General features: G+C 48.2%; 10 protein-coding genes across 10 annotated transcripts; 2 read left to right on the top strand and 8 right to left on the bottom strand.

The window, feature by feature from the left end:
• Window positions 1-797: 797 nt before the first annotated feature.
• On the bottom strand, window positions 798-1,214 carry N7517_002698 (uncharacterized protein; the record flags this gene model as incomplete). The annotated part of the gene is made up of 2 exons (XM_056720428.1): window positions 798-931; window positions 1,142-1,214. 2 exons carry the CDS (start codon window positions 1,212-1,214, stop codon window positions 798-800), a joined length of 207 nt encoding a protein of 68 aa, XP_056584563.1.
• An 893-nt stretch (window positions 1,215-2,107) lies between these two features.
• N7517_002697 (putative FacC-like extracellular signaling protein) lies at window positions 2,108-3,073 on the bottom strand (the record flags this gene model as incomplete). Its single annotated transcript, XM_056720427.1, has 1 exon — window positions 2,108-3,073. The coding sequence occupies one exon, from the start codon at window positions 3,071-3,073 to the stop codon at window positions 2,108-2,110; it is 966 nt and encodes a 321-aa protein (XP_056584562.1).
• A 660-nt stretch (window positions 3,074-3,733) lies between these two features.
• On the bottom strand, window positions 3,734-4,228 carry N7517_002696 (uncharacterized protein; the record flags this gene model as incomplete). Its single annotated transcript, XM_056720426.1, has 2 exons — window positions 3,734-4,063; window positions 4,118-4,228. 2 exons carry the CDS (start codon window positions 4,226-4,228, stop codon window positions 3,734-3,736), a joined length of 441 nt encoding a protein of 146 aa, XP_056584561.1.
• Window positions 4,229-5,250: 1,022 nt separating this feature from the next.
• Window positions 5,251-5,960, bottom strand: N7517_002695 (uncharacterized protein; the record flags this gene model as incomplete). The annotated part of the gene is made up of 2 exons (XM_056720425.1): window positions 5,251-5,805; window positions 5,886-5,960. 2 exons carry the CDS (start codon window positions 5,958-5,960, stop codon window positions 5,251-5,253), a joined length of 630 nt encoding a protein of 209 aa, XP_056584560.1.
• Window positions 5,961-6,728: 768 nt separating this feature from the next.
• N7517_002694 (phosphatase PAP2 family protein) lies at window positions 6,729-8,258 on the bottom strand (the record flags this gene model as incomplete). Its single annotated transcript, XM_056720424.1, has 5 exons — window positions 6,729-7,453; window positions 7,516-7,527; window positions 7,581-8,071; window positions 8,119-8,145; window positions 8,197-8,258. 5 exons carry the CDS (start codon window positions 8,256-8,258, stop codon window positions 6,729-6,731), a joined length of 1,317 nt encoding a protein of 438 aa, XP_056584559.1.
• A 1,077-nt stretch (window positions 8,259-9,335) lies between these two features.
• Window positions 9,336-11,308, bottom strand: N7517_002693 (uncharacterized protein; the record flags this gene model as incomplete). The annotated part of the gene is made up of 3 exons (XM_056720423.1): window positions 9,336-10,452; window positions 10,717-11,011; window positions 11,077-11,308. 3 exons carry the CDS (start codon window positions 11,306-11,308, stop codon window positions 9,336-9,338), a joined length of 1,644 nt encoding a protein of 547 aa, XP_056584558.1.
• A 2,052-nt stretch (window positions 11,309-13,360) lies between these two features.
• Window positions 13,361-14,335, bottom strand: N7517_002692 (fungal specific transcription factor domain-containing protein; the record flags this gene model as incomplete). The annotated part of the gene is made up of 1 exon (XM_056720422.1): window positions 13,361-14,335. The coding sequence occupies one exon, from the start codon at window positions 14,333-14,335 to the stop codon at window positions 13,361-13,363; it is 975 nt and encodes a 324-aa protein (XP_056584557.1).
• A 1,521-nt stretch (window positions 14,336-15,856) lies between these two features.
• N7517_002691 (O-methyltransferase family 2) lies at window positions 15,857-17,283 on the top strand (the record flags this gene model as incomplete). The annotated part of the gene is made up of 5 exons (XM_056720421.1): window positions 15,857-15,997; window positions 16,054-16,180; window positions 16,240-16,363; window positions 16,451-16,908; window positions 16,973-17,283. The coding sequence occupies 5 exons, from the start codon at window positions 15,857-15,859 to the stop codon at window positions 17,281-17,283; spliced, it is 1,161 nt and encodes a 386-aa protein (XP_056584556.1).
• A 376-nt stretch (window positions 17,284-17,659) lies between these two features.
• On the top strand, window positions 17,660-18,445 carry N7517_002690 (class I SAM-dependent methyltransferase; the record flags this gene model as incomplete). The annotated part of the gene is made up of 1 exon (XM_056720420.1): window positions 17,660-18,445. One exon carries the CDS (start codon window positions 17,660-17,662, stop codon window positions 18,443-18,445), a length of 786 nt encoding a protein of 261 aa, XP_056584555.1.
• A 401-nt stretch (window positions 18,446-18,846) lies between these two features.
• On the bottom strand, window positions 18,847-20,203 carry N7517_002689 (uncharacterized protein; the record flags this gene model as incomplete). Its single annotated transcript, XM_056720419.1, has 2 exons — window positions 18,847-20,091; window positions 20,144-20,203. The coding sequence occupies 2 exons, from the start codon at window positions 20,201-20,203 to the stop codon at window positions 18,847-18,849; spliced, it is 1,305 nt and encodes a 434-aa protein (XP_056584554.1).
• Window positions 20,204-23,276: the final 3,073 nt, after the last annotated feature.

The following is a 23,276-nucleotide window of genomic DNA, read 5'->3' as shown; positions in this document are numbered from 1 at the left end:
TAAGGTGAATAGATATGATACATTGATTGCGAGAGTTTGATTAGTATAATGAATCCCCCGGTAGGTTTATTTTTTAGGGAGTAGTATCTATATTGTAGAGAATTCTTGCAAACCAAAGTATATACGAAGGACACGGCGAATATAATAATAATAGTTCTAATTAAAGCACCAAACATCGAGAATTCACTGGTGGCTACCCAACTACCACACCACTGGGTAGGTGGGTGCCCGGGTGAGATATGGGGGAAAACTACTCGGGTTGCAATTACATTAACACCGCATGGGACAGTGGAAGTTTTGACATATGAATACAGCTCTAGCTCATTGGAGGTGTCATTTTTGGGCAGAATCTTGTCGGGGGTATCATCATTATTTACAAAGGAACCACCCTTTCCTCTCGGAAATACAGATACAGCAGGCCGTATTGAAATGGCCCGCTTATACTTAGCGATTTATACCCGTAGACTCTCCATCGATGTACGGAGTACGGAGTATAGCAGCAAAGTGCACGAAGCCGCAGACTTGCATGAAGTCGATAGCCTCGAACAGCCACCAACCGCACTTCGGTCTCGTGTGGGGAAGGATAACCCTGGCCTAGCTTTGAAATGGCTAGAATTAACCACAATGTATGGTAGTTTTCACCATGTTATTCTTCAATAAATATTTGTATCCTTGAACCATTGCCGCCTCCACCTCTTCCCATACCTCCACTCGAACCATGCCAAGCCAAGACAGGCCATACATAGTCCACCAATTAAGGTGAACATCCATCCCGGCTCCGTTGCATTCAAGCAACTTTAGAGGAAAGCAAGCCCGGCACCCGCAAGTGAGCACCGGACGATATTGTTTGCTGCCTGCGCAGCAACCGGGGACATGGCGTTCAGGTCTGTTAGGCAGATACTTGCATTAAAAGTGATCGTTATGGCGAACCCTATTTTAAATTGTAGAACGAGGGGAACAGCTATATGCTATATGTTTAAGGCTTCTATAAGTATCTGTCACGATTGATACTTTATAAAGCTGGGTAGATTACTTACAGATCTGGACTGTAATGCCCATCCATATCCAGCAGTGGAGATCCCTGTTGCGCAGATGAAGTACCATGTACTCCTGAAACGAGCTTTTTCAATGGGGAACGCACTTAGATCGTCGCCGTGGGTAGTATCTATTACCAGATTATGGGCAAAGGCTGTGAGGCGGTAGTCACGGTTCATGATTTTATTCTAGCCAAATAGCAGTTAGGTAACATTTACATTTTCTTCTAGTCAGAGAAAAGAAAGACAATGATACCAGAGCAGTATGCGCCAATACAGGACCCGATACCGAAGGGTAGATAAACCAACCCTGCCTTGAGCTGTGAGAGTTTATAGATGTCAATAAAAAGTGTTGACAGGGAGCCTTGAAGACAGCCGAAGTTCATGTAATAGACACCATATATGGCAGCGATGAGAAGACTGTCCCTGGATGCGAGGATCTTCAGAGTCGCGACAGGGTTCGGAATCCGGAAATTGCGGGGGTGTTCTCTTCCTCGTTAAGGGCTGGCAGGGGGATGTGATTTCTCGACTGGTGGTAGCGGAAGATTGGGCGATAGAGAACTGAACCATTTCGCGAACCATTCCCGACAATAGAACGGGCTGTTTCGGGTAGGAAAAGAGCGATGAGCAAGATACAGATCCCCGAGGCTATACAGGAACCCAGAAGATCCAGCCCAGAAGATCCAGCGCCACCCGGGAGCTTCACTCAAGGCTCCTCCGAGGATTGGGCCAATCGCAGTTGCAATATTGAGACTGTAAGACAGAAGAGTTATGGTGTGACTTTGAGATGCCTAATAATGGCGAGCTGGCTGAGGTTACTAGCACTGGATTATCTCATGGGTGATTCGCCTCGAAGAGAAAATTGATTATAGATTAGAAGACGACGAGAAAGTATTGAGAAAACTAGCCAGCTTGTCTTGTCATACATCTTAGCGTTTCTCTTTCTCCCCCCTCCCTCTTATGCTTATTCCCCGACAATTGATCTTTTCGTCTACATACCCTTGTTTCTGATTGAAGTTTTACTTGGGATGTAAATTTCAATTAGACATTCCTGCACGATCGAGATGCGTAAACTAAACCAAAGCATTCTTGTAGAATATATTCGATCGCCGGTCACCACTTTTCCCCGAGGCAAATCCCAAGAATAGACGAACTTCCCCGGCCGCAGTCTTATAAATGGCCAGTCCTTCAGGTTCACGGAACGATAGTGTTGATCCAGCTTTTGTAATGAGGGGACCTTGGACGACAGATCCAGTATTCATGTTGACCGCGGTCACATCCGAATTGACCTTACCGTCGGTCACATCATACGAGTTGCCGTATAAGAGATAGATATACTGGCCATACGCCGCATACCCCTGGAATGTATCCGATGCTGTATCCAACGAAGGATGCTTGAAATTCGCGAGAGGCTTAGAGAAATCCCCATCCGTTGCCTCATCCAAGTTGAACACATAAATGTGTTTACCGTCACTGAGGTTGGCGCGGACAATGAGACGGTTGCTCGCAGGATCAATGGAGCAGGTATGCTCTGTAGCACTAGTAATAGGGGCGAATTTCTTAAGCGACGAGGACGATGACGAGAGCGTAGTTCCGCTAACGAACTTGAACCGAGCAAGTTTCTTGCCATATCCATTCGAATTGGCCTCTACTTCTGTCCATAGGTAGGATGATGAGCCGACTGCTTGAACACCGAAGGAGACGCCGTGACCAAAACTCTTTAAATGCATGTGTCCCACGTAGTCGCCGTTAAAGTCAAGTTGGGTAATGCATAGGTCACCTGAAGTCTCGGAGGAACCATCGCGTCGCTGGGTGACAAAAAGTCGGCGATTGGTATTGTCAAATGCGAAGCCTTGCTGGACAGTCACATCATGCAGGGACTTGCCACGGAAGACGTCGTATGATGGCTTTGACAGATCAAAGCGCTGGGACGTAGGAATCGTCGCTTGCACAGGCTGGATATTGAACACCAGAACAACCAATAAAACTATAAGAGCAGCTGGCTTAAAAGCCCATGTCCAATGTTGGGCAGAAATCATGGCGAGAGTCAGATTTATGAGAAAGGCTTAGACGATAAGCGGGCCAGCCAGTACTTGCAGTATTTATAGAGAGGGGCGCCGGAGGAAGAACGGAAGGCCGAGTAGATCTTTCTCAAAATAGCATCTTGGCCCCCTCGTACTTCATATTAGGTCTGACTATGCAAGAACCTAAATACAAATCTGGCTTGAAACCAGGGGCATTGTTGAACATGAAATTTTGACTCCGAGGTCCCTTTCTGTCTAGGTAACTGCCAGCCTAAATTGCTAGTTATCTGTTCAGGTAGCTCATTGTTGTGGGAGACAAGAAGAATATATTTCTATCTACCTAACTAGCGGAGCTAAGGCCGAAGAAGATGATCATAGCCCGCAACAATTCCCCGCTAAATAATCCGACCAACATCGTCGTTGGTGAAAGATTAAATGACGAAGCGAGAATGCATCCGTCGTAGTCTGATCTGCCATAAAACACAAAGAACGCAAATAACGCGCCGAAAACAATTGCAGAAACGGAAGTCACAAGTAAAGCTGTCCGGTCCCAGATATTGACAATGATTAAATGTAGATGAACGGTTGCCCTAGGTATCATCGGACCGTCCTAGAATTGTCAGTTGACCGATTGTCGTAGGCCGACTTGACTGTTTTGGTCTGTTAGGGACCAGTTTAGTCAGACTCTTCGGTTGCTTGATCTACGAGGGATTGGGGAGACTCGCTGGTTTGTGAATGATTGTCCATGGATTCCATTCCATCATTTGGTTTGAGGTCACCAAGGTGATCGAGATCGTCAAGGCCGTCCAGGTCGTGCTCGCTGTTGATTTCATCTTCGATGGCCTCATCTGATTGTTCAAGGGTCTCTTGGGCAGTGAGCATCGAACTAGTTGTATTTGTGGAAGTCGCCAGCTCATCGTTGTCGTTGTCGTTGTCGTCTGGGACGGCGGTGGTGAGCCCAGTCGCGGTGGCTGGCACGACGGCCTGCGGAGGAACTGAGTCGACCTGTTGCGTGGGAGCCTATTTCTTTGACCATGGCAGAGGGACTTCATCTAGCACCAATTGAAGTGAGGCCTTGAGGTAGTCATCGTCCTCTGCGTTGATTCGCTTGATGATGTCGGCATATTGCACATCGTAGGCAGCTTGGCATTTAGCCAGATCTTTCTCCATTTGTATCGTGTGGCTGAACCACAGAGTGTGTTTGGGTTTCAGGTTATAATCGATCCACAGATAGTTGGTTCTCGTGTCCTCATAGGCTTCTCGAATCATCCTAATGTGGTTTGCTTTGGTTGCAATCCGATCGATAGCGTCACAAGTTTTCAAGAGGCCATCTTTGTACTTTCCGAGGCCATGCCTGATGTGCCAAGTCGGAAACCTCGTCGGCACTATAGCGGCCCTCAGCCGCCTTGACGGGCCTTCATCTAGCTCGACCTTTTGGCGCTTGGTGGCCATTGTGGTTACAGGCGAGAAAAGACGTGAAGGCAGTATAACAACGTGAAATGGGAGAATTGAGTGAACAGTGCTAGTGAGACTGTAGATTGAACGTAAATGATGTGTGAGTGTATTGGTGAATTGATATTTGGGTTAGCGGTAAGAGTACAAGTGAAACACAAGTGAAGTCGAAGGAAGGATAGTGGGTTAGTTATCAAACTGGCGTGGGTTGCTTATGAAGAAGGCAAGTTGAGCCTCTTGGTGATGCTGTCTCTCGTACCTTTGATCTTCATATACCTCAATCAACTGCCGGGGGTGGATTGGCGCATGTGCTGATCTCCAGATGTCCCAGGACCTCACTTGCGACGGATGTACTTCCCTGTCGCAATGGGCTCGCGAGCCATGTAGATCCAGCGTCTTGAAACTTTCCAGATGGCGCTTTACAGCATGTTGATACGACCAAAACTGCAGAGATATAAGTCGGGTATCATGTGTTGATCATAAGGGAGCTGATATTGTAGAGAAAACTAAACAGTATGAAAAGACATGGAGACCGCAATCTCAAATGCCGGAAATGACCATCATTCCGGCATATACAACGAAAACCCGAATATCATACCCATCGCTGCAATTCACAATTGTTCTGGTTTCTATCCAAGGAAATATCCCAATCCGTATCTCATTAAGGCATATGATCTTCATAAAATCATGAGAAGCACCTCGCGCAAAAAACAAAAACAAAGAGTCAATAGAAAGCAAAATCAAACGACATAAGGTGCAGGTCTGCGGCTAGAGCTGCGATGACGCGAGTGCGAGCCAGATCCATGACCACGACGACTGGAGTGACTACGTCTCCGCACAGTCGTAGTCTCCTTAACAACAGTCCGCTCGTTATCATGCGAGTGGTGCAAGAACAGCGCAAGCAGTGCAGTCCAGAAGAAGAATGCCGTCTCCATGATACCAATTGCGAAGGAGGCCTTCAACATGGCACAAGTCTTGTTGATGTCCAGCGATAGCGGATTATCTGTGCGCTGGCCGTAGGACCCGAATGGACCCAGGGAGATCCAGACGGAGCCGCCATGCCAGCTGGCACAGTCGGCTTTGGCAATGAAGCGGAGCTGGTAGACGGCTGCAATGAATGCGCCGAAGAAGAGCATATCCACAAACGCCACGAAGATTGCAGATCGCCTTGTTGTTGAGAAGCGGATTAGCGTGTCGAGGGCCCAGAAGATGGCGATTACGCTGACGATAAACAGGACCAGGATATAAGGTGGTGTCAACTCGTTTGCTTTGAGGTAGCCATTAACGAAGTAGGCCTGGGGTTAGAAAGATCTTGATTAGCGGAGAACTCGGAGGGGTATTGCTGATCGGACTGGATAACAATGGAGTGACATACCAGCATGCCAATGATTGGGATCAGGAAGACGATCTCAACCAGGCGGTTGAATATGAAGAACACACTGCCAATCATCTTGTCGACTTTTTAGAGATAGATTGGGTTTGAGATCTCTGGAATGTGCCACTGTCCCGATGTGCTTTGGTATGTCAGATGTACAGTCCAAGATCGTCAGGCTACACGAGCTTGCAAAGAAAGCACAGGCAGTTGGAATTACAGTGCAGTATGCACGGGGTAGAAGATGCAGAAGAATACAAAAGATAAAGTAAAAGAAAAAAAGGAAAATAGCACAAATAAGAGAGGGGGAAATTAGAAAAAAAAAAAGATATCCAGCGTCATCTTGGGCCGAGGAGGCTGGGCGACTCACAATGCACGATGTAGGTGGCTGGGGTAACCCGAGTCCTCCTGGTTAGTCTCGATGCTTTTTATATATATTGATTAGTCTAGGCACTTGCATGAGCCGTCACATTTTAATCAATGTCTTGCATTTGACCCTTTAGACTGATGGGTTAGGGCATGTAATCGTTGTCAAGCCAACCACATCTAAGTGGGGATTGTAGTACTCCGTACTGGACTTGACTTTATTGTAATTGTAAGTAAAGAGTATAAACTATTATTTCTGCTATTTCTGCTTAAAGAGATAAAGAATTAAATCTACGCTGGATCTCAGGGGCAAAAATGCATATTTTCTTTTTCAACGCCAATACGCTCATAATCATACTAGTACAGAGTTGTATCGCCAGCCACCGCAATAATGCATCGCTTATCATAAGCAAATAACTCCGGGCAATTACCGCTCTGGACTAGACTACAATCATCCATAACGCATCCCATCATTTATCTTTAGAGCGCTCGACCGGGCATATCCGTCAACGGACGCCCAGGACCCGCCATCGCGTCAGAACCATATACTCCCGTGTCAGCCGTCAGCGGCTGTGTCTGGGACACATATGCATTACTGGAGTCATATTGAGGCGCATGGTGACCGGCACCGGAATTCTGCCCCATAGTATGACCATGTCGCATCTCATACCCATTGGTAACGTCGTCCTCGCTGGATGACCAAGCACCGCCATCAGGGTCATGGTCGTGTGGGCGGCGATTGTACATGTTGGATGCATATGGGTCGGAGGACTGAAGGTAGGTCGAAGCGATTGGTCTGGTATGTTCCGAGCTGGGGAGATCCGGCGGGTCCATGCGCTCGTCTTCTTGATTGCGGAGCGCCGTCGAGCTTTCGCCTTTGGAGCCCATGAATCGAACGGTATCAGGTCCTGCAGGGTCAGTCCCCCAGGTTCGGATTGGGTAGGCGCGACCCTTGCGCCAGGCTTCGGTGATCGGTGGGAAATACTGGCGGTATGCGACAAAGCCGCAGACGATGCCAAGCATTGACCCCGTGATCACGTCAAAGGGGTGGTGGCGCGCGTCCATAATACGCGATACGGCCACCAGGGCTGCTGCTAGTAGAGGAATCATGACGAGCAGGGCCTTCCAGGCCTCACCGCGATTGTCCATAATGTGCAGCTTTCCACCTAACCAGAGGGATATGTAAACGAGACCGGCGAAGGAGGCTATTGAAAGGACGGTGTTAGTAATAGGAAAGACCTGGCGAATAGTAAAGGGGTATACACACAGCTACTGTGGCCTAGATGAATTAGGGTTAGCTTTTGCGACTCTCAAGAGCAAGTTTGTTCATACCGGACGGCCACGACCGAAATCCATCAGTCAATAAGGCGGGGTCACCTGTACATATCGTTGAGTTCGACAATCCTGGGAACAGGTCCTTGCTACCAGGGCGTGGTTGACAACGATCGATGAGATCGGGTCTGGGCTTGCCACATGCGGTCTTCAGCGCCTGTGTGATGACAAACGCGAGTCCCTGCGCCAGCAAGAGTCCCAAAACACCACAATTGAGCTCCCAAAGTCTGTCCTTCCAGCGATGGGGACCTCTCAGCTTCCGCTTCCCAGACGCCGCATCCTGTGGCTTATGGTGCGAAAACAAGCCATCGAGGATCAAGGTATAAACGATAATGAGGGCAAGTGGGAACGCAGCGGAGATGCAGAGGGCGTAAGCCATGGGGATTCGTTCGTGTACGGCATAAGGATATTGGATAGAGATGTTGTTGAGGGAGAAGTGTTGGTGGAAGGGCTCGATCGTGTTGAGAACTGAGAAGCCGATAGCGCATGCACTGTTGGAGTTAGTACGGCATAAATAAGGGGGGATTGACGTCCGTACATAATGATCACATAGTCAAAGATGTAGCTGTAGAATTGTTAGTTCCAGAGATTCGCGGGGGAAACTGGGGAAACACACGAGATAACAACACGCGGTCGGAGTCGCCGCTTGGAGAAAGGGAGTTTCGCAGGGATTTCCATGACTTCAGTACTTCCCCCAAGAAATTAGAAAGGGAGAAGATCTAAAGCTGGGGAAAAGGGAAATAAACATCTCTGCCTAGTGAAAGGCATTGCTTGGCATCGGCATATTAATAGCACTTGGCGCATGCACCTTCTAGGGTATCTGATTGGCTTCCCTCCGGTCTACCTATAAGTCCTATAAGTATTCCATACAATATACATATAAAAGGAAATAGGTAAAACCTGTAGGAGTAGCATGTAGGACATGTGGAATTCACATTCGTACTAGTAAATGATGAAAGCAAATGCCAATTTTCAATTGGATTTTGTAGATCTCGTACTTGAATAGCGGTCTAGATAAATATCCAAAAACAAGACCAGAATCAAATTAACGGAGCAATTTGTCATCGAAGTTCGATATGGGGTAGTGGTTAACCTAGCGGATTTTCATCTCTTTATAGAGACTGTCCTCCGCGGCCCCGGGTTCGATTCCCGGTATCGAAGTATCTTTTTTGTGTTTGATTTTTTTTGTATTCTTATTGCCAAAGTATGAAGGGTGAGCAAGGACTAGATGCACAGTTGAAGCAGCTTGAATGCAGTCTGGATTGGAATCCCATCCTCGCCTGGATGCAACAAATGAGGTTTAGGCTTGAATCCATCCCAGAACATGTTAATACGAATTAACTGGGGTTCTCAACGGACTCGTGCTAATTGAAATATCAAACTGAAGGAGTGAATTATACTAATACACAGGCCGAAGGAATGTTGACGCTATGTGCATCCATTACAGCATCAGCCAGATATGGCAATGTTTTCCAATCCACATCGGGCAGAGTCAGCTTTCGAGAAAGATTACTTCCCTATGCATAATGGACAAAGAAAATCAAGTATAAAAGACCAAGAAGATACGTGTCGACGTAAAAGAGACATGAATGGAAGTTTACAAGCCATAGGATATGGCCCTAGAAATCACATGTCCATAGTTGCAAACTGCCAAATTGCACAGAGGTTCCTCATTTAGCAAGTAGTGATGTACAGACCGAGACTAAAAGGAGTGTTAGCTGATATACAGACAAAATGGAAAATCGAAGGGAAAACCTACGGAGATGGGTTCCAGTCCTCGAAGAAGTTGAAGTTGGTGCTGCCAGCATTCTTCATCTCATAGGCGACAGCCTGGCCAGCCGGGCAAGAGAACGTAGAGACAAGGTATGAGTTGCCAGGGGAGACGGTGATGATGCCGAGATCCTGGGATACCGACGGCATGTTACCGAAGTTTGTCGAGGAATCGGCAGTAGAAGAGAGCTTGGCGAAGTCAATCTTTCCATCACCGCTAAAGCTGTAAGACGAGGTCTCGAGATCCTCAAGCTTAGGGAAGAGGAAGATCAGGCTGCAAGTCTTGCCGGCGTCGGCGTTCGGGATATCGAAGTTGAATAGGCTCGACTTAGTCGAGCTCACAGTACCATTGAACCCAGTTCCTGCGGTAGTACTAGGCGAGGAAGAGTCGACAGGGATGATAAGGTGAGGGATCTCGTAGTTACCGGAGAGATCGGTGGGACAAGCACCTCCAGAGGTACCAGTGGCCGAGGGCTTGGAAGTGGCAGAGGTAGCAGGGACGGATGCGCTGGCAGAACCGGTTGAAGGAGGGCCACCACCGGCGGAGATAGGAGGCACACTAACAGAGATGCCACCACCTCCGCCGCCAGAGGGAGGCACACTCGCTGAGGCACCAGGCTGCGAAGCGCTACCACCGCCACCGCCTGGAGTAGATTGTGTGCCAGACGGCTTGGTACCACCGCCGCCAGGAGCAGGCGCACTAGGAGAGGCACCGGGCTGTGAAGCACCACCGCCGCCGGGAGCGGGTTGTGTACCAGAAGGCTTAGTACCACCACCGCCACCAGGAGCAGGCGCACTAGGGGAGGCACCAGGCTGTGAAGCACCACCACCGCCGCCGGGGGCAGGCGCACTAGGAGAAAGGCCGGGCTGCGAAGCACCACCGCCGCCGCCAGGAGCAGGCACAACAGGAGAGGGGCCGGGTTGTGGAGCACCGCCGCCGCCGCCAGGAGCAGGCCCTGGACCAGAAGGCTTGGTTCCAGTACCGCCAGATGGGGCTGGCACGCTAGCAGAGGGCTGTGGCGCACCACCGCCGCCGCCAACAACACCCCCACCCCCACCACCAGGGGCTCCAGGGGCTCCAGGGGCACCGGAGGTAGGGCAGCTACAATCAGTGACAGTGATAGTGACGGTTTGAGTGCCGGGTGCGGGAGCAGGTGCAGGAGCAGGGCCAGGACCACCGCCTCCAGTGCCAGGACCCCCAGCGCCAGGACCCCCAGCGCCAGGACCCCCAGCTCCAGGGCCACCACCTCCAGTGCCAGGACCAGCGGGACCGGGGCCTCCAGTGCCAGGACCCCCAGCACCGGGACTAACAGGGCCAGGACCACCAGCGCCAGGACCAGGACCAGGGCCAGCAGCAGGGCTGGACTGAGGAACTGGAGCAGGCGATGTGCTAGAAGCGGGTGGTACACCAGCCGGGGATGAGGCACCATTGCCGCCACCAGTGCCCGTGTTCGAGCAAGCGTCGGCAGACAATTGAACATTCACACAGCCAGTGACGTCAAGCTTGTTAGGTGTAGTGTAGACATTCAGGCCACCATTTTGGCCGGTGGCACAGGCAACGAAGTCGGGGCTGTTGTGGTACTCGAGTTTACCCTGTGAGTTGACAGAGAAACCGGGTGTAGCAGACACACCCTCGTCACACTGCAGTTGAGTGGTGGGAGCTGTCATACAGTCAGATATACATTCTTTGGTAATTGATATAGAGGGAAGTAGTTGGTTTACTTACGGGTGAGGATGCATCCACGGCCGCTGGAGTCGGTGATGGCGCCATTGAAGTCAATGCAGTACTGTGCTGGCTGTAGACTATTGTCGCCAATGCGGTTCTGGCCATCACCTAGCTGGCCAAGTTTGCCGGCAGCACCGCCGGAAGAGGTAAGGCGGAAGCAGCAGCTATCACTACGGCCAACAAGGGCGTTGGAGCCAGCAGCGAAGGCAGCGAGGGTAATGAACTTTCTCATAGCTGCTGTTCAGCGAATGCGGATGTGTTTATCAATTAGCGAATGAACACAGCGCCCTTTTAGGAAGATCGTGAACAATTGGATGGCCTGATATCCACCGCTATAGTTGTGGTGGCAGATATGGCTTTAGTTGAGGAGAATGTTTTGGGGAAGAGTAAATCTTTATAAGAAGCGGTGGGTTAAAGCTCTAAACGAATCATGAAGAGATATAACAGGCACACATCGGCAAAAGTCCCCGAGATGAAAACATAAAGAGACAATGGACACTGCATGTTGTCAGCCATTCATGCTGTTAAGCATGGGTGAGACCTCCGATGGACCAACTGTCCTGGTGTCGGAGAGTAGACAGTAGTAGGTCCGAACCAGCCGGAACGAGATGCGTAGCAACCTGCACAACGTCATCTTGAACAGCGCTCCAATTCATTGAGATGTGGATTAAGATGGAGTATGAGAATGTGTTTGTTTCTCCACTTAAAACCAGTATCTGAATGATGAACAATGGTGACTGGCTGAGTATGAGAGGGATGTGGGCTTACTTTCCATGGTCCAGGCAACCTGATTGAAAGTGGCAACGTACATTTTCCCATGGATCATTACCTCTTGAGTCCTCCGAGAGGCTGAAATCGTCCAACATTGGATGATACGGACTCTAAGTCCCATTGATACTACCAGGTAGTTGGGAGAATACGGGGCAAGATACTAATATTGCAGTTTTAAATCCAATAAATATTGTCCATATATAATCAGCCAATTGTGCGTTCTTGGATACTTTGTATCTAGTGTAATATAGCTACAAACCCCGAACTTGAACCATCACATTGAGTATATTATAAAGTATAAGAAACTAGAAATAAGATTTGATAGGGCTAGATGCCATCGTAATTGACAACGGGATCTATGACTAGAGTCTCTTGTAGGCTGTGTATATGACATACATAGTACATTGTATCCTTCAGGTCATAGGGTTGAGGTAAAATTGTGACATATAAAAATGGTTGCTATGTATGTTTTACTATGTTATACAAGGCGGACTGTGTAACACATGGGTAGAGGCGCAGCACAAAGCATCAAGTTCATAAGTATGATAAAAGACGAAAAAAAGAAACAAAGAGATTGGATCGGATTGTGTGAAGTTGAAAATTAATCATCATTGTACAATGGAAGTGCCCAGGTGGAAGTGGAACCCGAACCGGCCAACAACAGTGTTCGACTATTTTTATATTTAATGGCACATTTATACGATCTCCTTTGGATTTATTACCCACGTCATGCCTGATATTTGCACTATTATACACATCGCGCCGTACAAAGTATGATGTACAACTGAGTTTACTCAGCAGTGGATATGCGTAAGATCCTACGGCGATGCGTGTCTATATTAAAGCATCTGATCTAGGTGATCATCGTAAAATAAGGCCCCCAATCGGAGATTCTAGAGTTATAGTCCTTCCATATGAGAAACATATGTTGTATAACATATGTTGTACAATATAGTCCATAGACTGATGGTATTGATAGGGTAAAGATCCCTGGAGGAGCTGACACAGAGGCAGTGTCCCTGTGAAAGGGCAAAGTAAGAAAGTGCATAGAATCAGGAAGCCTTATTACATATGCAACCCGATCAATCAATCGCAAATATGCATCGCTCATACCAGAACCGATCGCCTTGAATTTAATATTATGACATGAATTTGGATATGCAGGATAAGTTTAGGATCAAAATATCGAACTTACAATACAATATTTAGCAAGGCAATGCTTTCTTTGACCCCGTATTTATTACTATGCACTATAGCTTACGGGGTGGGTTTCTTTGCCGTTAAGCCGATCGCCTTCACCCGTTAGTATTGTAGGTCAAGTTGAACTCGACATACCACGTCGATCTCAATATGGGCACGGCCGGATAGCAAAAGTGGGGCTCAACAAACTATTATATTGTCGGGATGACGAAAGGCTATACATAAGATCAATTGACATATCATGCGTCATAATGTCGAGGGTTCCAAATCCAAGTAGACCCATGCCGAGACCGGTCATTAATTACTACCACTACTACATAGACAGAAATGCAGTATCCGACTCAGCAAAGAAATTGTTCCAGTCCACTGTTCCCGAGTCCACATTGTCATCGAATACCTGCCAGAGGTCACCTAGAGCGGGCAATGTGGGGTCCATTAGGAAGTCATCGATGTTCCTGTCTGTCGGATATACCATGCTTGTAGGCGCCGTCGAGGTGCAGGCAAGTCCCGGCGAAGCCTCGGCGTCTTGAGAAGTGGATTGTGTTGTTGTATTTTCTTCAACGGCCGAACCCGAAACACTGTGCTGGCGAAGAGTCGTCTTGAAGGTTTCAAGCAATCGTCCTGCTAAAGGGGATTCCTCTTTGGCCGTTTCTAAGATTGAAAATGCTCCCAAAATTTCCGTCAGGTCCTTTTCCTGCGAATGACCACTCCCACAAAAGTCTATGAGAAGAACAATGATCGCCACGCAGACGCAATGTAGCAAGCCTGAAAGTTTCAGCCGCGCTGAGATGAAGGGGATCATCTCTAGCGAGAGTTGGCGTTCAGTTCGGACCACCATTCGGGCTGCTTCCAGACATGCCTTCCGTGAGTAATCATATGCAGAATCCTTAGACGCTCGTGACAAGTAAGGCAAGTGAAGCCTGCACCTTTGAGCATGAAGCAGGAAATTGAGGATGTATCGTTGTATGATTATTCCCGGGGATTTCCGAGGATCGGATTCTGGCAGCTCGTCCGACCTATAGGCCAACGACAACGAGAAAAACGAGGGTAGACTCTGGGCGAATTCGCAAATTTTGCCGTCAATCTGTTTAGTGTGCTCATAGTCCGGGCTTCCTGGATCGGAAATACCAAATGGAGCACAGTCTGTGATTTCGCGGCAAAACTCGCCCAATCGAATCCGTTGGAGACAGTAGGACATCGATGTAGGTTGGGTAAGTGGCTTTCCAACCCCAACCATCCCGTCTGAAATATCTTCATCATTCGCGTTGCAAGGTTTGTTGGTCATCATATGGCGTGGATCAATTGAATATGTGCCCTTTTGTGGACCGGACATTTGCGACATCTGCCTGTTATCCAATGAACTCACATTCTTGAAAGAAGGCGAGAGAGGAAGAGGTAACTTACCAATCAGTCGCCACGAGATACCACCACACTCTTCTACATATCTCTGCTTTTGCAGAGGACGGTGGAGGCACGTCTAGGTTGGAATTATAGGGATGGTCGATCCGATGCAAGGATAGTTCTCTTCCAACTGAGATGGCAGTGGAAATCATATGCCGAGTTTGGGATGTAAACCCCACGATATTAGCAGTCACAAATCCTATAATGATCATCGCTTGGATATCCTCTATTGACTCGAAGTGTCTGTAACGCGAGTAATCAATCACATCTATCGCAAGTCTCATCCACTGAGTAGACTGCCCAACTGCTTCCTCAACAGTCGTAAAGATGGGGTTGCACATGTCGCGTTCAGTCCAGAAGGACGTGGTACTGGCAAGAATGCTGAGGAGCAATGAAACATACCCAATCTTGACCGGCTTGCTTTCTCTCAGGTCACAATAGAGTTCATCTACCATGTTACGCACTGAGGGGACATGAATCACATGCTGGAGGAAGGTGATCTCTGTGATGTATTTTTCCATAAGTATTTTCGCTTCGTCGTGGAGTGGCAGCCAGATACATCTTTTCGCCGAGTTGGCTTGATGTGCCATTGGTCCAGATCCCACTGCAGTGCGAATGGGGCAAGTTCTGAATTCAATTTCATGCTTCAAAAGATTACCCTGAACATTTTTTGTCAGCAGTCGATTTCCCATAATTTGGATCCGATCAAATTAGGCCTACCGTAGAGCCCGATGATGTGATCTCGCTTTCCAGCAAAGTCACAGCCTCTGAAGATGACTGTCCTTCATGAATCACGTATGATTGATTTGATTGTCGAGCAGGGGTAGAAGGAAGCGACGAAGCCTGGGTAGTAGCTTGTCCCAGGGGACTAGACGCTGGTGCATTTGTGATTATCTCTTCCAGCCTCCGCAAGCGGGCCAGTACACCTGTATTGTCATTACTAGACAATTCATCAGACTGATACTGAGGACTGTCAGGCAATGTTGTAGTAGGATATAGTTGACAAGCCATGCCTCGACTGGTGCAGTTGGAGCAAGGAAATAGCCGACTACACTTCAGCTTCCTCGATCGACAGAAGTGGCAAGATACAGGCCGCGAGCGTGACGATCTTACACGCTTTTTCTCAACTCGATACATTTTTCCCCTGGGTATTATTTGACGCAGTGTGTATTCAGCTCTGGGAGTTTCTTGGGGGCAAAATGGGGGTTGATGAAGTTGACCAATCAAAGGCCGGCGAATCCGCGGAAGTTCCGCGGTCTCCGTGGATTCCTACTATGTGAACCATGTGAGAGACACGAGGTATATAAGAACCTCTTTTCACTAAAGAACTCATAATAACCCATCAGATTGGCTTTCTTCTTCTCTTTCTCCTTTGATCCAAGAATATTCTTATATCATTTTTGCTAATATGGACTCCATAATTGCTCAGATTCAAGCCATCGCCGAAAACACTGATGAAGCCGGCCGGTTGGACATCATTCAGTCTCTCAAACAAGTGAAAAATGAACTTCAATCTCCGAAAGATGCAATCATGGAGCTTGCAGTACCGGTTGGTGGTCCTATACTACAATCATTCGGGGTTACCCAAAGTGCTGACAGCTGTAGGGGTTAACGAATGCAATGCTCCGAATTGGTGCAGATATGGGACTCTTTCGCTCCCTCACGAGAAGTGATGTATCCTTGACTATCATGCAAATTGCGGAGATAACAGGAGCGTCTCCTCCACTCCTAGGTAATGAGCTTTGAGACGACCATACTTATTTCAAATTCTAAAACAACTGTTCTGTCCAGAGAGAATTCTTCGTTACCTAGCCACAGAAGACGTGATCAAGGAAAGCGGAGTCAATGAGTACACTGCAAACAGCATCACTCATGTTTTGGCTGACTCCAAGGGCGAGGCCTTGATATACCACGGGTAAGCTATATAGTTTCCTCCGCCTCTGACCTAGCCATCCGCCTGGTAAACATCCCTACTGACCTAGCTTCCTTGATAAAATCTTAGATTCGACACAATTGGACCTGTCGTGCAAGCAATGCCTGCCTTCTTTGCTGAAAACAGCTATCAAGATGTCACTGTCAATACGAACACTCCGTTCCAGAAAGCCCACAACACCAAACTCACATCATTCGAGTGGCTTGTCCAGCAGCCAAAGCACTTTGAAAACCTGCAAAAGATTATGACTGCACTTCAAGGATCAGAATGGACGGAGGGATTTGACCTTTTCATCAATGATGCCCATAAGGTTCCATTCAAAGTTTCATCCGCTGCCCCGGAGGAACCCTTCTTCGTCGACGTTGGTGGCGGCCATGGCCATCAATGTATTGAGCTCGGAAAGAAGTATCCCAATCTTCTAGGTCATCTTGTCCTCCAGGACTTGCCAGAGGCAGTGAAGAATCTCGCCCCCATTGATGGCGTGAGGACTGAGGCTTATGACTTTTTCCAAACGCAGCCTATCATTGGTCTGTCTCCATCTATCAGTCTGATACAAGATCTTATCAAATGCTGACATTTCATTTGATTAAGGTGCCAAATTCTACTATCTCCGCAGAATAATGCATGACTGGCCTGATGACAAAGCCGCAAAGATCCTCCGCAATGTTCGCGCCGCCATGAGCCCCGACTCGCGGATCTTGATTGACGATGCCGTGTTGCCGGATACTGGCGCTAACTGGCGATCAGCCATGGCCGATCTTGTCATGATGACATTTGCTGGTAAAGAACGGACCAAGCATCAATGGGAGTCACTTGCAGAAAGCGCGGGCTTGCGCGTGGAACAGATTCATACTTATGTTGCTTCAACTTATACCGCTGTTCTCGTTTTGGCTGCTCAATGACCCAAACATGGCCATGGGCTGGAATTTCGGCGTATCTAACAGAATATAAGGTCGCTCTCTTCTCTTTATTTGTATCCTGCTATTACTCCGTACTTATGGATGCGGGGGCCGTCGCACAGCAACAGAGTTGTGCATACCTAGCATCTTGGACTCGTAAAATGCAGCTAAAATACCCAGTCTCATAAACAGACAAACATTAGGAGCTGTTGAACTTATTCAATCCATTAATGCTCCTGCCAGGCCGTTTGAATATAAATTTAATCTCTCAGCATATCACCCGAGGACAAACCAGACTGGTACCTAAAGGAAGTCAAAAGCATTAACGAAGGTGCACAAAGGTTATTAGAGAGCTACAGCGGACTTGAAGTTCTCCCACATGTTCTCTCGTTGGTACATGGTCTACCTTTCCCGAGTGGACAGATCACCATACACTAAGAGACTACAGCGCGATGAAGCCTTCAAAATCTACCACTACGCCTGCATCGGACAAATTCGTTTCCTATCCTTCAATCTCTCAAGCCTCCCATTCTACAACAAAGTCCTAGATCGCCTACGCTCAGACACGACAGCCGGCTTCCTCGATGCAGGCTGCTGCCTTGGCCAAGAACTTCGCTTCCTGGCCAACCGAGAAATTCCAGATTCGCAGCTCTTTGACTGCGATATTGAGCAGGTCTTTGTGGATCTCGGATACCGGCTCTTTCGAGATCGGGGGCACCTGGACGCTACCTTTGTCGTGGGGGATATGGCTGCTGTCTCGGGACAAGATGGTGCGTGTCATCTGGAAGGCAGGCTTGGTGGCAAGATTAATATTGTCTTTGCTAGTTCACTGTTCCACTTATGGGATTATGAGACGCAGGTCCGAGCTGCTGTGCGGTTGGTAAGGTTGTGTTGTAGTCAAACTGGGGTTATGATCACCGGTCGACAGATGGGGGGTGTATTGGCGGGACATCATGAACTGAAGGGGATCGAGGATGGGGCTATGCAGTATCGCCACAATATCGAGTCTATGAAGGGATTTTGGTGGGATGTTGGCGAAGCGACGGCAACGCGGTGGACACTAGAGGCGGGCTTTTACTTTGCCGAGGAGCTCGAGCAGACGAAGAACTCACCTTCGGCTGATTCGAACCTTCGCATGATTTGGTGGTGTGCGACGCGGTTGTGAATGCGTGGATCGGCATTCAACACGGGCTCGAAAGATGTGGCGGACTGTGCTCTGTACATGCGTGGGAAATGGCAAATATAAGTCAAGTGCATTTCTGCTCTCCATTTCCTATATATATTGGATGTTGTAGATACATTGATCGCAGAGATCCCGTGATATATCTGTATGGGTAATGTTCTTCGCTAACCACCTAAACTCAAAACGCCTTGCTCGCCGAGTAGATGACATGAAAGGGAAAAGGCGCTGGGGAAAAGGACAAAATCAAACGAGTGAAAGAAAGGACTAAAGCCCCCAAAACTAATGCTAATACAGGTCGTGAATCATGCTCATGCTGAGTGATATATTATGAGGAGCTTCTTCTGGTAAGGTTCATTCAATGATTGCTTGCAGGGGTAATCGAATCATTGAGGTTGGCTGGGTGGTGGAGCATGGCGGGTTGTAGTCGTCGATTCTGCTGACACCATTCGGATTCCCGACGTCTGCTCTGTCGGGGTTGGAGGTTCATCATTATTGATACTCTGGAACTGCGACTGAGTTGGCGTCACGGGAGACACAGTCATGGGGCTGGGTAAATTGACGTGGATCGAAGGCAAACGATTGATGGTTGGTAGCTGTCGCTCGTGTTCATTCTGCTCCGTAATAGGACTTTGGTACGCAGGGGCATCACCCCAGTCCAGGTGCTCATAATCGGGAGGTGGAGGAATGTTGAGCGTCCCGAGATCTCCGTCGTCAGTTTGTGATACTGGTCGGCTCGAACCGCGTGTCGTGGTTGGAGTTAACCCTAGTGGTTCAAGCTCGGTAGCAGGATTGGATTCGGTCATAATCGACGAAGAAATGGACTGTCCTCGAGAGTTGACGTTGGATAGTTCGAAAGAGGCCGCGGTGGAGCTAACAGCGTCACTTTGCAACAGCGGTCGGCGATCCGAATCGTGCGAGTCAGAATTGTGCGAGTCGGCTCGAAGCCGTGACCCATCATGGCGAACACGTCCGAGTTCAGCATAGCTAACACTAGCGATGCGTCGGTCTCGCTCTCTCGACTGATGCTCGGCTAGGACCGCGGTTACGTTGACTGCACTGTTGGTTCCTGCACGGCGACGTTGCGTTCGGGCGCGAGTTTCGGCATTCAGACGTTCTAGACGAGCGGCATCCCCACGCGCCTCGGCCTCTCGTCGCTCCCGACGGCGTGCCTCGCGATCGGCTAGTTCCTGGCGGCGCTGCAGGCGAATCTGGTACAAAGAGTCCATTTGTTCCTCGCGGCGAGTTTCCTGTTCTTCCGCAGTCTCGGGATATTCCACGACCATATCCATTCCACCCCGTTCACCCTCCCGGGCGATGACTTGTTCGGTCGGCTTTGGGCTGAGGGAATAGGGGGGTAGGGTCATAATAGAACGAATCGATGTATCGCGGCGGACGCCAGTATTGGTTTGCATCTCTGGTGCTGTGCTAGCTCCACGATAAGAGGTATCTTGGCCACCTTGATTTGGGACCTCACCGTATGAGGCGCTCCCTGTGCCCCATTGTTTCCATTTCTGCTTGAGGAATTTCCCCGGAAGGTATTTCGGTTCGTAGTTACGTTGTCGTAACTGTCGGGATAGGAAGTAGGCGCCCACTCCGACTGCAATAGCAAATATAATGCTCACAGCACACTAAGTCGAGTCAGCACAGGGGAAGAAGGTTAGAAGGAGGGGAGATACATACAATAATAAATATGTGATTCTTGTTCGTTTTGTCATCTTGACGTTTCTGTGGAATGTACATGTTGGACAGGTTGCCCTAGAGATACTTAAACGAAGGCATGGAATAAAATCCCCGGATTTCAAAAGAGTCGAGGAATGTGAAAAAAGGACAAAGCGCGTCAGCCTTGGATACTCAGGTGGCTGGCCGGCTATTATTATACGCCAAGCAATGAAACGCTGGCGTGAGTGGAGGCTGGTCGTTTGGGCTCTCCTTCAATCAAAATCAGGTTTATTTGGAGACTTGTCGATCTCTGTCTGCAATTGTCTGCCAATCACTTTCTTCTCATCCTCGTTTTAAATCGTTTCCACAGCGATCGTTTTGCCGAGAGATCCTGTTTGGACCCTTCCACTCTGAAATCTCAAATCTCCAAAAATTTATGCATTATTGACTTCACTATTGACTTTCGATCGTGGGAGATCAACTGCACGAGTCCCTTTGCAGCAAGGGAAGACGTTCAACAAAAATAGATACGCCCTTGCGTTCGGGAACAACCGGTATGAGATCGGTGAGACATCTGGAATATCAACCTTGGAATCGCGAATCGTCAAATCTCCACCGTTAGGGCTCATTAGGATCCGTTTGTGATGTCAAAATAAAATCACCCTAACCTCAGCCCGAATCGTGGGATGGAAATTCGGGGAATCCTGAGATTGAAATGTTGCTTCCTTTCAGCCCTCCTTACCATCTCTGAAACACCCCCTTCTTTACAGCTCGGCTCCACTAGCTTGTCTCGGTGGTTATCCGACAAACCGTCAAATTCCCCTTGTTTTGTGGATCGATGCCATCTCGCATCGTCTACCTCGGGAATACAGACACGGATGACAGCGGATATCCCCTTTAGTGCGCCCTCTTGCTGCTTGACTTGGTCCCGTCGCAGCCGATGCCCGCCACACAGAGGAGATATGATAACATGTGTTATCGAGTGTGAATCTCATGATACTTTGACCTTGTCCTCAACCTCATATGTGTCGCTTAGTCCAGAGCATGGCGTGATACTGGAAGTATGAAAAGACGCTAGCTCCCGAGGTCTACATCAGCATAGCATACGGAGTAATAGTAGAACGACATTATTCGGGAGCATTGTACTCCGTAATGCTTCTGTCGACAGAGTTTCTCGACAATCATTGGACCCTCATCTTATTTCCCTCGATATTTCTGAATGGATGTAGTGCTTGCGGTGGCTAGTGAGGCGCAGTAAATGATAGGCAAAGAACGTCTGATAGGGTGAGAGCCCAACGTGGCCTAGGGGGTGGCGAATCATTGCCCTAGAGGCCCTAGTAATTTTTCAGCCTCAAGTTTCACTTCTTTATTGTGAAATGGCCGTTGTCCTGTATGGTATCTAGCAGAGATGCCGCGGTAAATCCCCCCAATGAAAGAGCCGTCTCGCTCTCGACCATATCATACTTTGGTTTAACCTAAGTGTAGATAAATAGTGTGCTTTCCGGGCACGCCGCAGAGCACGCGAATTCTTAGCCTAAGCTTCATGTCCGACGTGTTAGCAAACGATGGATTTTATACTCCGTAGGTGTGCATAGGATGGAAGTCCTGGCAAGGCAGCTTGTCGAGACAAGACAATGCTAAGTGCAGACAACACGGTTGTTAGCCCGCCCCATTCCCTCCTACCTTTTGAGCTAGCCAGAATTATATGGACACACTTGTCTCCTAAGCATGGCTAAGCCCCCCGCCAGATATATTGGAGATCATGGGGGCAGAGAAAGTCCCTGCACGTCAGGTCCAAAGTATGTTTTTCTTCCATGCCCCCCTGCCCATGGATTTTAACTTCGTGGATGTAGAATGGGAACTCCCAATGTCGGTGATGACGACCCCTCGTCCACTATAATTCGAGCTACTACTGCCAAGTATAAGGCAACCCGTATGTGCTATAGTCCTGCATAGTATACGCGTCATGCCGTTCCAGTAAAGTTGATCACGATGTCTACTGTGGGCCCGCTAGACCGAACAAAGTGTGAATTTCTCATTAGTGTTGATGGCGATATGGAACTACGGCAGTTGTTATTAACAGCCGGAGTATCTAACAAACTAAATGCTCGGCGCAATTAAGATCAAATTGAAGTGTGATTATGATTCCTGACTTGGCCCTCGGTTGACCATTGTCGTACAGACACCAACTTTGATAGACCGCCACTTATCAATCTTGGTAAAGGTTCTAGGCATCACTTTACTTGAAAGGTAATCCTGGGTGGTGCGTCAATCTCGCCTATTCAGATATATATTGAGATCGACATATACTCTGGCTAAGGAATGTGCCACACTCGGGCCAATTGAGCGTATGGCTGTCGGATGGTTTTGTTTTGAGGTATGATGGCGTAAGATAAGACACGCGGAAGATAATTTCTCTCATTTGCTACTTTTGGATATTGCTAGACAATGGCATGTGAGTGAATCAGGAAATGGATTGTGGTATACTGGACCTTTGGTATATCCTAACCTGTTGCCTGAATACATACAAACGCTACAGAAAGGGTTCCAAAGAAAGTGAGATCAAATACTTCACACGAAGCTCGATAGGAGTCCTGGGAGATCGGATATTTGACTTGGCCAAGAGAGAATAGATCGAGCTGCTAGGATCTGGTCATCTTATGTCGTTTCAATGCTTTATCGCCGCGTGATAATATTCCCTTTCTCTGGCAAGGGTCCATTTCTAACAGCAAGAGCCTATTGAAGCCATCAAATCAAATAATTCTGTGCAACAATGTTCAAAATCCTACGCGTAGGGGCGTCTGTTGTGCGTGGTGAGGTTCTTCAGCCTCAGGATTCGGGGTTGAAAAGCCCACGATTAACGTCGTCATATGATCTATGAAAAGAAATTCCCTGTACTTTTTTTTTTTTTTGTTAACAAAAGTCTTACTTATCGTCTCGTGGCAGTATATGAATATCAAATGGTTAGTATTGACCAATAAAATAAATGCAAGGATGACCCGATGTTGACCCAATGGCCGAGGCTCATGCGTCCCCCTTGACTGAGCGAGAATATCGCAGGTCAGATTTCTCAACCCTCAAATATTCAGCCTTTCGATTACCCAAATGGATTTTTACATAATGTTCAGCTCAAAGTTGCCCCGCACAAAGAGGC

This window comes from Penicillium concentricum (genome assembly GCF_028827145.1).
Source record: "Penicillium concentricum strain IBT 3081 chromosome Unknown utg000001l_segment0_segment0, whole genome shotgun sequence".
NCBI classification, from domain to species: domain Eukaryota; kingdom Fungi; phylum Ascomycota; class Eurotiomycetes; order Eurotiales; family Aspergillaceae; genus Penicillium; species Penicillium concentricum.
This window is presented reverse-complemented; position numbering and strand designations above follow the sequence as displayed.